The sequence below is a fragment of the Carassius carassius genome, chromosome 15 (assembly GCF_963082965.1).
Source record: "Carassius carassius chromosome 15, fCarCar2.1, whole genome shotgun sequence".
NCBI classification, from domain to species: Eukaryota; Metazoa; Chordata; class Actinopteri; order Cypriniformes; family Cyprinidae; genus Carassius; species Carassius carassius.
The window spans coordinates 25,663,173-25,675,887 of NC_081769.1; the positions used below are offsets into that span (position 1 = coordinate 25,663,173).

General features: G+C 36.1%; 1 protein-coding gene across 3 annotated transcripts in view; it reads left to right on the forward strand.

The window, feature by feature from the left end:
• Nucleotides 1-12,715, forward strand: part of thrap3a (thyroid hormone receptor associated protein 3a) — a 41,860-nt gene that overhangs the window by 19,631 nt on the left and 9,514 nt on the right. For 2 of the 3 annotated variants that reach the window (XM_059568214.1, XM_059568215.1), the window contains exon 2: nucleotides 12,447-12,608. In XM_059568214.1, the coding sequence (XP_059424197.1) occupies nucleotides 12,447-12,608 (162 nt within the window). Of the gene's footprint in view, nucleotides 1-6,515; nucleotides 6,847-12,446; nucleotides 12,609-12,715 lie in introns of those variants that run through there. The other variant, XM_059568216.1, reaches the window with a different exon arrangement.

Below are 12,715 nucleotides of genomic sequence, written 5' to 3' on the forward strand. Positions count from 1 at the left end.
TGGGTTTAAAGAAATATATCAAGCATACTGTAAACCATCCAGTCTTTGACAAGAAGTTTAATCATTTAACAAGGTTTTGTTAGTTATGCAACATTTTTCTTTTTCTCCAGCCTTGAGAGCAAGCAGACATGTTACAAGCATTTGTTTATTTGCTTGTTGGCTTTGCATATTAAATAAAACTGTAGGATACTGTATTTGCAGGTAATTTTAGTTATACAGACAGGTTTGATGATTGTATGTTGTTGATTCAAGTGAAACAAAATCTGTTTTTTTTTGGCACACATTTCTTGCAGTTTTACATGACACACTGAATTTTATCAATGCACTATTCCTAGCAGAGCTGTGAACTTCCATTAATCTTGATTTCAAAAACATATGGTTTCTAGCACAGACAAATGTCTATAACACTCAAACCTTTAATCTAAAAACAAATAACTAACAAATAGGGTTAGTTATACTGTAGCTAATGTGTATTAGCTTGATCTGTTCCATCATCACTTTGCCCTGAATTATGCTGTGATAAAAACCTGGAGATTGTGTCATGCTCTCAGATTTCTTCCGCTGACGCATGTCCAATGTGGACTGACATGGTTCGTGCCCCATGGAAGCGATTGAAAATAGCTGTGTCACCTCCTCTGATGTCTTGTGCAATTGCTTGTTCCACAATACTTTTTGAGCTTGACAATCAAAGGTTTGTACATTGCCATCAGTAGGAAACAAAAGAGTACTGCAATGAGATCGAGCAATCTTATAGCTATAGTTTTGGATCCTCAAAAGACTTTTTATACCCCTTTTCCACCAGCATGAACTGGATTCTAGTTCAGAGCGAGGGCTATTGCTGGTTCAGCTTTGGTTTGACTGTCGAGCCTTCTAAGAACAGGTTTGCCTTTCCACTGGCTACAGAGCCACCACAGAGCCAGGTTTTAAGTCATCTGAATACATCTTATTTGCCCTAGCAACAGTAGTGTGGCAGTGCCAAACACAATGGGCAGACCGATCGGCACGCGATTCCGAAACGCTGCACGAACGATCCAAAAGCATAAAGAACCGTCTTCCTTCCAGTCACTCCTGCGGTGCATCGGTGCCACTCAAAGACCTGTCTGGCCGCCATCATCCCAAACAAGCCCAAACACCATCAACAATGGTGGACGTTGCATTGCTATTGATCTTCATGGCTTTAAGAACCTACATCGGCATCTAAACACAGTGAATCCAGCGTGTTCGTGTTTAGATGTTATTTCAAATATTGCGGTTAAAAGTATTTTGTTGGTCACGGTAACCCCGCCCCCAGCCCCTGACACGAGTAGTTCTTACTTCTAGCCCAGCAATGTTTTGGTGCTACTTACTAGCCACTTTTCCTGGGTCGAGGCTGGTGCTTTGGGTGTCGAAAGACAAAGAACCGATTTGAAACTAGGCTCTGGCTCTTAACCAGGACCCAAACTGTGCTGGTGGGAAAGGGGTATCAGTGAATAAGTGAGTTCTTTAAAGGACCATTTTTTTTCTTAGTGTGAAGAAAATTGTAATAACCTAAAGAACCTTTTTCTCCACTGTAAAGAACCTTTTGAGGAATTAAAAGGTTGGATGGTAAAAGGTTCTTTGTGGAACCACTGATGCCAGTAAAGAACCTTTATTTTTAAGAGTCTAGTATATTGTGAATGCACGGAAAATGTGATTTGCATGATTGTAAGTGAGTGAAACAGTTTAACTGAGAAACTGATGCATGATTATGAAACCACCATCAGTTGGCTAAGTCTTGTGTAAACTTCTTATAGCTAAAACTGTAAATTCTACTCCTTGTTAATCAAAGAATGAAATCAGTTTTGCAATACTGCTTTTTATACATTCATTAAATATTGACTTTATTGTTTGATTTGTATCGGTGAGCGGATGAATTATTTTAGCTGCACCAGCATAAATTATGTTAACGTATATCTCTTTATGACTGATAGCTATTGATAATAATTGAATTTGATTATTGAGTCATTTTACTTTTTACGCTTAGTTCTACTATGTTTTAAACAATGAAAACTCCTCAGAAAAAGAATTCGAATTTTGTTTCAGTTTGCCATGCAGCACTCGTTAATAATAAAGCCACTCATATCAAATGCTTGTCCTTTTACGATCCCCCTCATGCTAATCCATTTAGATCATTTAAAATTTCAAAGCCAACACTTTGAAGTTGACCTCCTCGATCTTGGATGTGTTTAGGAGCTCACATGTACAGGCCTGTAATCGAGTATCATTTCTTTTGCTATGGGAAAAACAGGTGCTATGGAAGCTGATCACAATAGGCAGTAGTTACTGGGCAGGAGAGAAGACAAAATTGTCACAATGGTTGTCATGTGTTTTGATGTCGTGTCACTGAGGACACACCTGTAAATTCAACATGTCCCCAGGCAATATGTGCTAAAGCTGGATGAGAATTGAGCAGCAAAGTAGGATACGTACCAGAAGTCAAAAAGTGTTTATTCTTATCTAGCATGTCACCTTTCACATTGTTTATGGTACATGGTGCACATAGTGCATATATTCATATGAACCTTTTTTACGAAACCTTAATAGTGCTTTTGCTTCTTTTTTTTAAGCTTGACTGCCTCAGTCCTTGTTCATTGTAATTGCATGGAAAACAGAATGCAAAAATGTTGGATGTTGCAGTTTGGCTGATGAAGTCTTGAACTACAAAACATAAGGAGTTCGAATGATATGATTTTCATTAGGAAATCTATGAAGGTCATATTTTCCATGGGTACAGCAAAATGTGCCTCCAAGAAATCTCTCTTTAGAGTTTCATCTGGTTGGACTAAAACCAAAGGAACAGAACAGGCCTATTATCCCTTTCCAAAACTCCCTGTTGGCATTATATCGATTGCCATAATAGTCTGTGTTAAATAACTGCTAGACATCCACCATTTTAATGGGATAATATTTTTCTCTACATTTCTATACTTTCCCTACATTACTAACCTTCCCCCATACATTAAGCACAGTTCACTTCTTGTGGTGTTGTAATAGTAACTGTATCTGAATTTACAAATTTCGATCATACCCGTGTCCTCTTTCCAAAAATCTCTTTAAAAGAAGTCTTATCCAAAGAAAGAAAAAAGACAACTCTGAGACAGAGAATAAAAGTAAATCATGTCAAATGCATGATGAAAATCTGTTCCAGATTGTCTCTAGCATGCATCTATATTTTGCATTGATATCATGATTTACTGTTTCTCTCAAGCAAGTTCTTGATGTAAATGTAGACGAGACAACACTGAAGCTGATAGTTTCACAGAAACGTACCTGGTTGCAAATGGAAGACACACAACAAAAAACAATGGGACCTTGTGTATTTCTGTGTTGGCTATCACACTAACCTGATGTAACAGTTAAAAGATGGTCAGAAATGCTATGAAAAGCCACAATAATGAAAACACTGGCAAAAGAAGAATGTAACAAACCAAAATATGTTGGGAAAACAAAGCTGGCACTAAAGCTCTCTTCCTCCAATGCATTGTCCATTGAGGTGTTATAAAATGGTCATAGCTGGTCTTTGCTGATCATAGATTTAATAGTTATCATGTGTGTCAGACAGCTGAACTGCATTCTGAGAGATGAAAAGGAAGTGAGGTGAATCACAGGATGTTTAAATAACCCATTCAGGATTTGTAATATATTGGTTCAAGTCTTTGGGCTCAAAGATTCTGAAAAAAACTGTGAAATAGATGAAATAGTCTCCATTTATAAATTTTGTGCAAACCAACATAGTCAATATATATTTGTCACCTGTCACCACAACTGTCAAAACCATAGGGACATCCATTACATTATTAAACACTATAATTTGCCTAATGCTAGAGTCATCTGTTTATATTTACACAGTAGGTGTCAGTGAGAGAGTCTTCTTTTGTCCTTAAATTTTAATAAACAGAGCCAATGTGCTTCATATGTCCAACTCACAGCCAGCACACACCCTTGAAACGTGGGAGGTTAGAGAGTCCTGTTAATATTAAGATTTAAAAGACATTGTTTTAATTCAACCTCTAAAACACTCTAGTGAAAACAGGCGAATTTTGCCCATTTAAAGATTTAAACATTTATTAAAGGTCCCGTTCTTCGTGATCCCATGTTTTAACCAAGCGAAATATTTTATTGAACAGAATTCACCTACAAAAAATGACCCGTTTGGACTATATCCCTCTAGTTCCTGCAGTAGTGACGTCACTAAAATTGTTTTTTGACTAACCTCCGCCCACATGAACACACAAAAAGGGGGCGTGGTCTTGTTGCGCTCCGACGGAGAAGAGGAAGAGCTGCGTTTGTGTTTGTCGCCATGTCGTCGAAACGCTGTTATTTTCATCCCGGAGTCCAATCACCTTTGTTTGGCCTTCCCAGGGACGCTGTACTTGGAGATTAATGGTTACAATTTATGTTTAACTCGTTTCCCGAAAATTATAATCCACATGTAAAACTATGTGCAGCACACTTTGCTGAGGACAGCGAGCTTCCTCAATCTCAATCAGTTTAATGCCGGATTCGCACAAAGATTATTCTTGAAAGATGGAGCAGTTCAATCTTTGTCTGGAGAAGGCGTTGTTTATGGACCACAACCGGTGTGTATTTTATTATTTAAGTTGGTGCGTTTAACAGTTTCTGTAACTTATTACACAAAGGGCAACGCTGTTTAGCTTTGTTAACTAGATGTTAGGGTTGTGCAAAAAAATCGAATGTGATTTTCATGCGCATCTCGTCAGTAAAAACACTCCTGTGATTATAAGTACATCTCCAGCACGTGTGTTCTTTTACTGTCTATGGTTCAGATCAGGATTGCCAGGTTTTCAAAACAAATCCTGCCCACTTGCTTCTCAAAACTTGTTCAAAACTAGCCCAATTGCATTTCCAGGAGGGCAGCGTGCACTCAGCTGCTGTCGAATCACAACACCGGAGCCGCTGGCACAATCAGAGTTCGTTACGTATTTCTGAAGGAGGTACTTCATAGAGCAAGGAAGTCATCAGCCCGTTTTTATGACAGTGAAAAAAGCGGTATACAGATTGAATTGTGTGAAAAATACTGTGTTTTTTTACACGCGAAACATGAACACATGTTATATTGCACACTGTAAACACAATCAAAGCTTCAAAAAAAAAAACGAAAAACGGGACCTTTAATATACTGTTGTCATTTTGTTTGAAAGCTATTGCACATGCTGTTTTAACTCTGCTCTGGCTGATATATGTCAGATGCATGGATGGATTTGGCAGGTTATCCATTTTACATAAGCACTATTTGCAGGAACAAATTGGCTGTCTTGAGTCGATTACTACTGTGAATTCTTTATATATGTTCAGGGTAGGACAGATGCAACAATCAATACAATATGTATTCCTTCTAGTCTCTCATGTTTAATTTTTGGCTAAAATAAAATAGATTTTTTCATCTATTCCAAACCACAGAATATCAGCATCTGTCAAAAACTAAGGACCACACATCATGGCTTGATTTACTCACTCAAACACTTGGCTAAATATTTGCCTTGCAAAAGTAAAGCTATGAGTAGGATGACTGGCACAAACCTTGGGCTGATGTTTATTTCCTTATTTACAGGACTAGTGTCAAGAAGATGATAAATTCCTGTAAGAAGAAAAGTAGCTGTTCAATCATGACATCAATTTGTAGGCCTATACTTGGAAGACAAATTCCTTATGATTTCTTAAAGGAATAGCTCACTCTATTAAAGGAATAAAATTGCACCCTCAGGTCATGCAAGATGTAGATGATTTTGTTTCTTCATTGGAACAGATTTGGAGAAATTTAGCATTAAATCGTTCACCAGTGGATCCCCTGCAGTGAATGGGTGCCGTCAGAAAGAGAGGTCTAACAGCTGATAAAAACATCAAAAGTAATCTACACAACTCCAGTCATTTAATGTCTTGTGAAGTGAAAACAGCATGTTTGTAAGAAACAATTCATTAAGGAATTATAACTTTAAACCATTGCCAACTGGTAAAAATCACATAATCCATAAACGGTGCTTGATCTGTGCATATTTCTGTTCTGACTCAGACAAGACTTTATAAATGAAGAAAGTAATATTATGGATAAACTTTAATTCAGCTGAAAAAAAAATATTATGTATTTTTACTGTTCATTTTATATGAAGAATTACACTGTATTTCTACCTTGTATGAATTTCTACTTTAAAATTTCAATGATAACACTCTGTTCCCTCCGTTTTTAACAAATTGCACCCTACCTGTAATTTAACTTTCTTATTTAGCTTGAATAACATAAATACCCTAACAGTTAAATATGCTTTAAGTGTGAATTCCAATGCTGATGCTGCTATGTGTGTGTTTTTATGAGGCTAACAATAACAAAAGAACTTGCCATGTACATGAAAAAAAAGGTGCCTGTTCCTTTAATTTATATAAGGGCGTGGCTATCTTTCAGCGCACATTTGATTGACAGGGAAATGTAGAAGAGAAACTTAACCCGCGCAGCCTGTAGTCCCTGTAGTATCCACGTTGTATCACAGTCTCGTGTCACACCCCCAGCCTGCCACTGTGAGCACATAAAGCTGCTTTACAACATTTGACTTGAATAGAGAACAGTTTGGTTACGATTTAATACGACACGTTTGTCATTTGGAATTAAAATAACTACGGTCTTAATCTGGATACTTCAGGTTAAACCAACTGGATATTGCCGTTTCCTCCGCCAGAATGATTTAAATAGCTAACGTTATTTTAAGTATAACGAGTTATTTTTTTTCTCTTTCAAAACGAAAGGAAACTATTTCAGTCACCTGTAACATTTGACAGTAGATGAATCTTTTCATCGTGGACTACATCTAATTATAGGTAAGTGTTTTTTAGAATCTTTAATATAATAAAATAATCGAGTTACCTGGAATAAAAGAGGATAAAAACAAACTAAAAATGTAAGCAGATGTCATTCTGTTTAAAAAATATGTTTTTGACAATGATTATTGATTATGGTAATTACCACATTTTTTGTTGTTGTAAGAATAACTAAAAATACATTTTTCATGATTCATTTCACTATTCATTAACGTAGGCTACCTGGTAAACATTCATAAAGTTTTCACAATCAGTTTTGAATTTGTGTGTTTTTTTTTTTTTTTGCATCAGTTAAATCATTTTCAAAGATGAAGCTTTTATTTCTTAATTAAAAACAAATAGACATCCCATGCATGATATTACAGTTTAAATAGGCTTTATATGTAACAATAGTTCCACACCATGTTCCAAATATTTACAAAAATTCAAATTTAAAACACCAGTTTACAATCAGCAGCATTCAGTTTTTTTCCCTTTAGTTAAATTCATTTTCGCTCTTTTGTCCTGTGCATGAATTTAATTATTTAAATGTAAGTTAAGTGTTTTATTATAGAATTATAAAATACAGTTCATGAGCACTATACATTTTTAAAGGGGGAATGTTTGATAATGTACAATAATATTTCCTTTAAAAATCAATGATGGATGAGATTGAATGGGTGACACTGTGCCACAACATTTTGTCAGTCAGAACTTACATCATAGTGCCATATTTGAATAATCTAAAATCTGTTCATCTGTTCTGTGTTTGGATTTGTAGGCCTACATTATGTAACTTTTCACTTACTTTTGGCTTTGTTAAGCATGTTCGTGGAACAATAACATCTCAATCTCTTGCCTTTTCATTAGCTCACTATATTAATTCAGAAAGTTTGGTCAGCCCATTTTTTAAATAATCAGTTTTGTCAAACAGACTACAGCAAGCTCTTTGTTATCATTACACAGTATCCACCTTATTTTACCCGTAAGTGTGGCCATGGCCATTTGTAAATTTAATGTGTCTGGCTTCCGGTGTCATCCGCTTCAAGCTATTCTTATTTGTACAAAACATTTGATTTTGCGGCTTGATATTTCAAACTGGTGTGTCTTACTGTAGTCTTTTAATGTATTATCTTAATTATGAACACTGGTTTGTAGTGCAAACAGTTGTGCTGTTTACTGCACTTTGTTTTTCTTCTCGTTATTTCCCTATAGTGGCTAATAAACTGGAAGTCTCGCACATTGACAGAAAACGGCTTACTTCCACATTGAAAAATAAGGTGGATATCCATTAGGTTATATATTTTATGTAATTCTCATATAAGACTAAAATAGAGAAGACCTTCAACCGATGAGTTCTCTTGTGAAATCTGCAGAGGCTAACTGATGCAGCGATGACAGCAAGATAAGACACAAGTCATCACAATATAAAAGAGGGCCCAGCACTGGACCAGGCTCAGCATTAATAAAAAACTAAAAGAAAAATGTTTCCTCTATAAGCAGGGTTATGGGTCTTATGGCTGTATATACCCACATATTTTTCCAACCTTTATTATTTTCTTTCCTCAGTGAAACACTAAATAAAAACATTAGCAGGAGGTTCCCGCTGTTCTTTTCTGTTTAATAAAAGTTAATGTTGAGATTCCACTGCTCAGAACCCTCAAAATAGAGTCCTATGATTGTATGAACTTCTGTCAGTATTGAAGCTTGACAGCCCATAGTTACAATTTGCTTACTATATATGGAAATCAGTGCGAAGATCTACCTCTTTTGTGACCTAAAGAGGATAGAAAATCATGCAGACGTTCTGGTGGTGAAGATGATGACAGGATGTGAATCTCTTTGAGCCTTGAAGCTGCATCTCAGTGCAACCAAAAAGTATAGAGCTTCTCAAGTTCAAGCAATGCACCCATACTTCATTTATTAATAGAGTTGCTGAAGAGATAGATTCGAAAACTCCACAATCAATCAAATGTTTACCTCAGAAGCTGTAAGCTCTAAAAGGCATATGTTTTGTACACTTCAAAGAGGTTTTCACACATCTGTGGTGCCTTTAGAAGAATGTAACAGATGTTTTGGCTGTTGATAAGTGTCTCTTTTGCTGCATTGACTAATGCAGAAAACAAATGGGATTTTGGTGCTGCTGGTGTTGCATCAGTGATCTTAATGATAGAGCGGTTGATTGAGTGTTGGGAGCATATTGCGGTTGTGTCAGGTTGCACCATTGTTTACATCAACCCCCCCCCTCCTTAATCGAACAGGTGAGAAGGTCCAAGAGCAGCTGTCACTGTTGGGGGCCATCTAGATGCGTGGGCATGTGTGATGTTGTAATGACAGCACAAGGGTAAGACCACCGGAGATGTTTGACACAGACGTTTTTAGCCATCAAATCCTTTTGATAAGACTACAGACCATACTCCATTGACATATGGACAAATAGACACGCAGATGCTTTATTGACCCCCTCAGGAAAATTAAGGATTAGCTAAAGAAGGATTACAAGACAGCTGCTCTTTATTAATCTATAATACTATGCTTTGAAATGAATCCCGCACAATTTCTTAACACATGTAAAGATGCCTTCGTTATCTTAAAAGTGTCATGATCAGACTCCTATACCGTTAAGAGTCAATTAGATAGATCTCATTTGCAGAAGGGTAGCTATACTGTATACAGATGGAAGTATCTGGTGACGTGTTATTTTCCTGTTATCTCTATTTTAAGCTACTGAAACTAACTTTGCTAATCTCTAAAGACAGGTGCTGAGAATGAGAAACTGTTGCTGCTGGGTTGTTGAACACCAAGTGTCTTAGTTGACATACTATATAAATACTTGTGACATTCATTTAATGGTTAAATTTCAAAGTATGTTCCCATTGTTCTTCAATATACAGTAGAAGTAAAGTAGCTTAGAAACTTTGCACAGTAAGCCAAACGTCTGGATGTCTGGAGGCAGCAGGAAATTATGGACTGCTGGCCAAAACCAACAAGCCGTTAAAAAGAATAAAAAAAGAGGCTTTGGGTTAATTTGGGTCTGTGTTTACTAAAATAGCAGCACGGATCTACTCGCATGCCATACTCAAAAAGACCACAATGAATTATAGCTCAAGCATTCAGTCTGCAATTTCCTGTGTGCAAAGCTTCTGATAAGTCTCAAAAAAGGAAAGCTCCCAAATAAATTTTCTGGAGAGCCGAGGTGAATTGCACGTCATATGCAGGATTACCAAAAAATGCAAGTAGATCTTGAGGCTTGTTTTTCAGAAGCAAAGCCAAGAGATAATCTAGGATGTCATCGAACACAAAAAGGGCCATTTACACCAAGAATGGCAACTATAACGATAACTATAACCATGAAGTTAAAGATAAGAGTTCAAGTTTGGAGAGGTTAAAAGAAGAGAATAGTGCAGTCCACACCACAATTACTGTATTGCAATAATGACACACAAAAAACAATATAGTTGGAGTCAATTTCAAAGCATTTTTTCCAGCTGATGAATGATACAAATATTGACAGCCAATCAGAATCCAGTCAGCTTTTAAGCACTTGCACATTAAAAGCTGCAGACATTGTAAGTGTATCATGCACTTAGAATAATCAGAACGTTATCATCTGTCTGTGTGGATGCTAATATAGTTATCGTTCTTGGTGTAAACGGGCCTTGAGGGTCTATTTCTGTGCATCTATTTGAGATCCTTATGTCAGCAGTCCTAATGGATCAGTTAGGTGACAGCTAATTGTTTGCAATGCGTCACCAGTCACTTTCTGTCCAGATAAAGTAAACAAATATCTTGAAGTTTTCGCACTTAGTAATGAGGGCAAAGATAGCAAATAAATTCATACTGGATTTGAATCTATGTTTAGTAACTTTAATTAATAGTATTATCTTTAAACAGGTATGATGACAAGCATTGGAGGTGCAGCTTATAATACATATATATATATATATATATATATATATATATATATATATATATATATATATATATATATATATATATATATATATTTGCAGCCATCGTAGTACACTCAAAAGCTCTCTCTTTATCTCTGCTGCAAGTTTATTTTGGGCCAGCGCTGTCTCTCTTTGATCACCAGTGTTCCCTATAGTAAAAACCCAAGAGTGAGGCCAGCGAAACAGTTGAGGGTATTTGTGGAGGGTAAAGATGATGGACAATAGACAGAATCACCTTTCAACACCTCTTTAAATACATTGGGGATAACATTAAATAGCCAGTAAATCACTCTCACCTCCATGCTAATGTGGCGTCACTTTACATCTGTCCTTAAACCTGTAGCTTTTCCTAACATTTGTCCTTGTCAGTAGATTCAACACATGCGGTGTGTATTTAAATATTTACTGCTGAAAGAAAGTCAGATTAATTGAAGCTGAAGTGTGTATATCTTCTCTGCTGAAATACTTTATCCTATTGCATTTTAATGTACAAGGAAGACTATAAGTAAAGCCATTTTAAAATTTATAAGCCATGAATCAAACAACCAGCTATCAGCGAGGTTAATCACAAAATTACAAAGACAAAAGATTACAAGACTGTCTACTTAATGGCTTTAATGAGGAAAGAATTACATAATCAAATGTATTGTCATTCCCATCATGGGCAGATGCTAAAATAGATTTCTTTGCAGAATCATAGGTAATATAGTTTTTACCACGAAAAAAAAAAAAGTCAACAAAAGCATATTTCATCAATTAACAACCTTATAGCTCACATTATGTCTGTCATAAAAATGAATTCCTCTATGGAGAAATTGAATGTGATTTTTACTTCTGGAACCTGACTTGTACTGTCTCTCATGGCAGCGTTTCTCATCGGTAACTGAAACTGGCTCTACTTTCATGTCTCTTGCATCACACTGTAGACTCACACATGTTGTTTTGTACAGCGCAAATGATGCCCCCTTACATCTCAGTTATTGACTGTAGTGAAAATCTCTTTGGATTTGTACAGTATTAATATTACTCTAATATTGTTGCATGGTTGGCTGATTAATATAATTATTTTATTTTTTTCCTGGTGGAAGTTTTAAGATAATGTAGGTAAGAAAATAAGTCAACTCAAATCAATATTTAGTTGTCTAATGAGCAGTATAATGTACAGTTAGCCAGCCACTATCGCAGAACTAACAGACTCTAAATTATGATTAAGAATAATGACAGACTGTCAGTTGATGATCCTTCACTTAAATTTGAACAGCCTTGTAGCTGACATTTGCTCCTTATTCCATTATTAATTCCTGATGTGCCTTTAAACAAACATTTAAGTGCTTATTTTTCCAGGTTGTAGCTTGACAAACCGTGATTTAAAGATATGGAAATTTTAATACTGGCAAGCCAAGGCATCTTAATGTCCCAGAGAAAAAAAAAACATCTCAGATGGATGAGTGGTGTTTTTCATACAATTTTTAAAGTAAAGCAAGCCTTGTAACACTATAAACCCTTTTAGAAAAATGTTCCTTGCTTGTTTTGCTGAAAATATAATTGATAAAAAAAACTAGAACAAACATTGTAACAACTCATAAAACTTTTTAAAAATGTCATTTTTTTTATAATTACAACTTTTTTTGTAATTTGCTGGTCTGAATGGTTTTTGTTTTGTTACAGGCACATATGTGAAAGGCAACAAGCAACAATGTCAAAGACACAGAAATCAGAGTCTAGGTCTCGCTCCCGCTCGGCCTCCAGATCAAGATCCCATTCTGATTCCCGCTCCCGTTCCAGATCAAAAAGCAGCTCTAGATCTAGATCCAGGAAACGCAGATATTGGTAAGTGTCTAGTATGCTGATTAAATAGAAGCTACAGGCTTTGCCATCATCATGGCATACAAAATATTTTGTAAATTAAAAATGAGATGCCATTGGTTACCATTAAT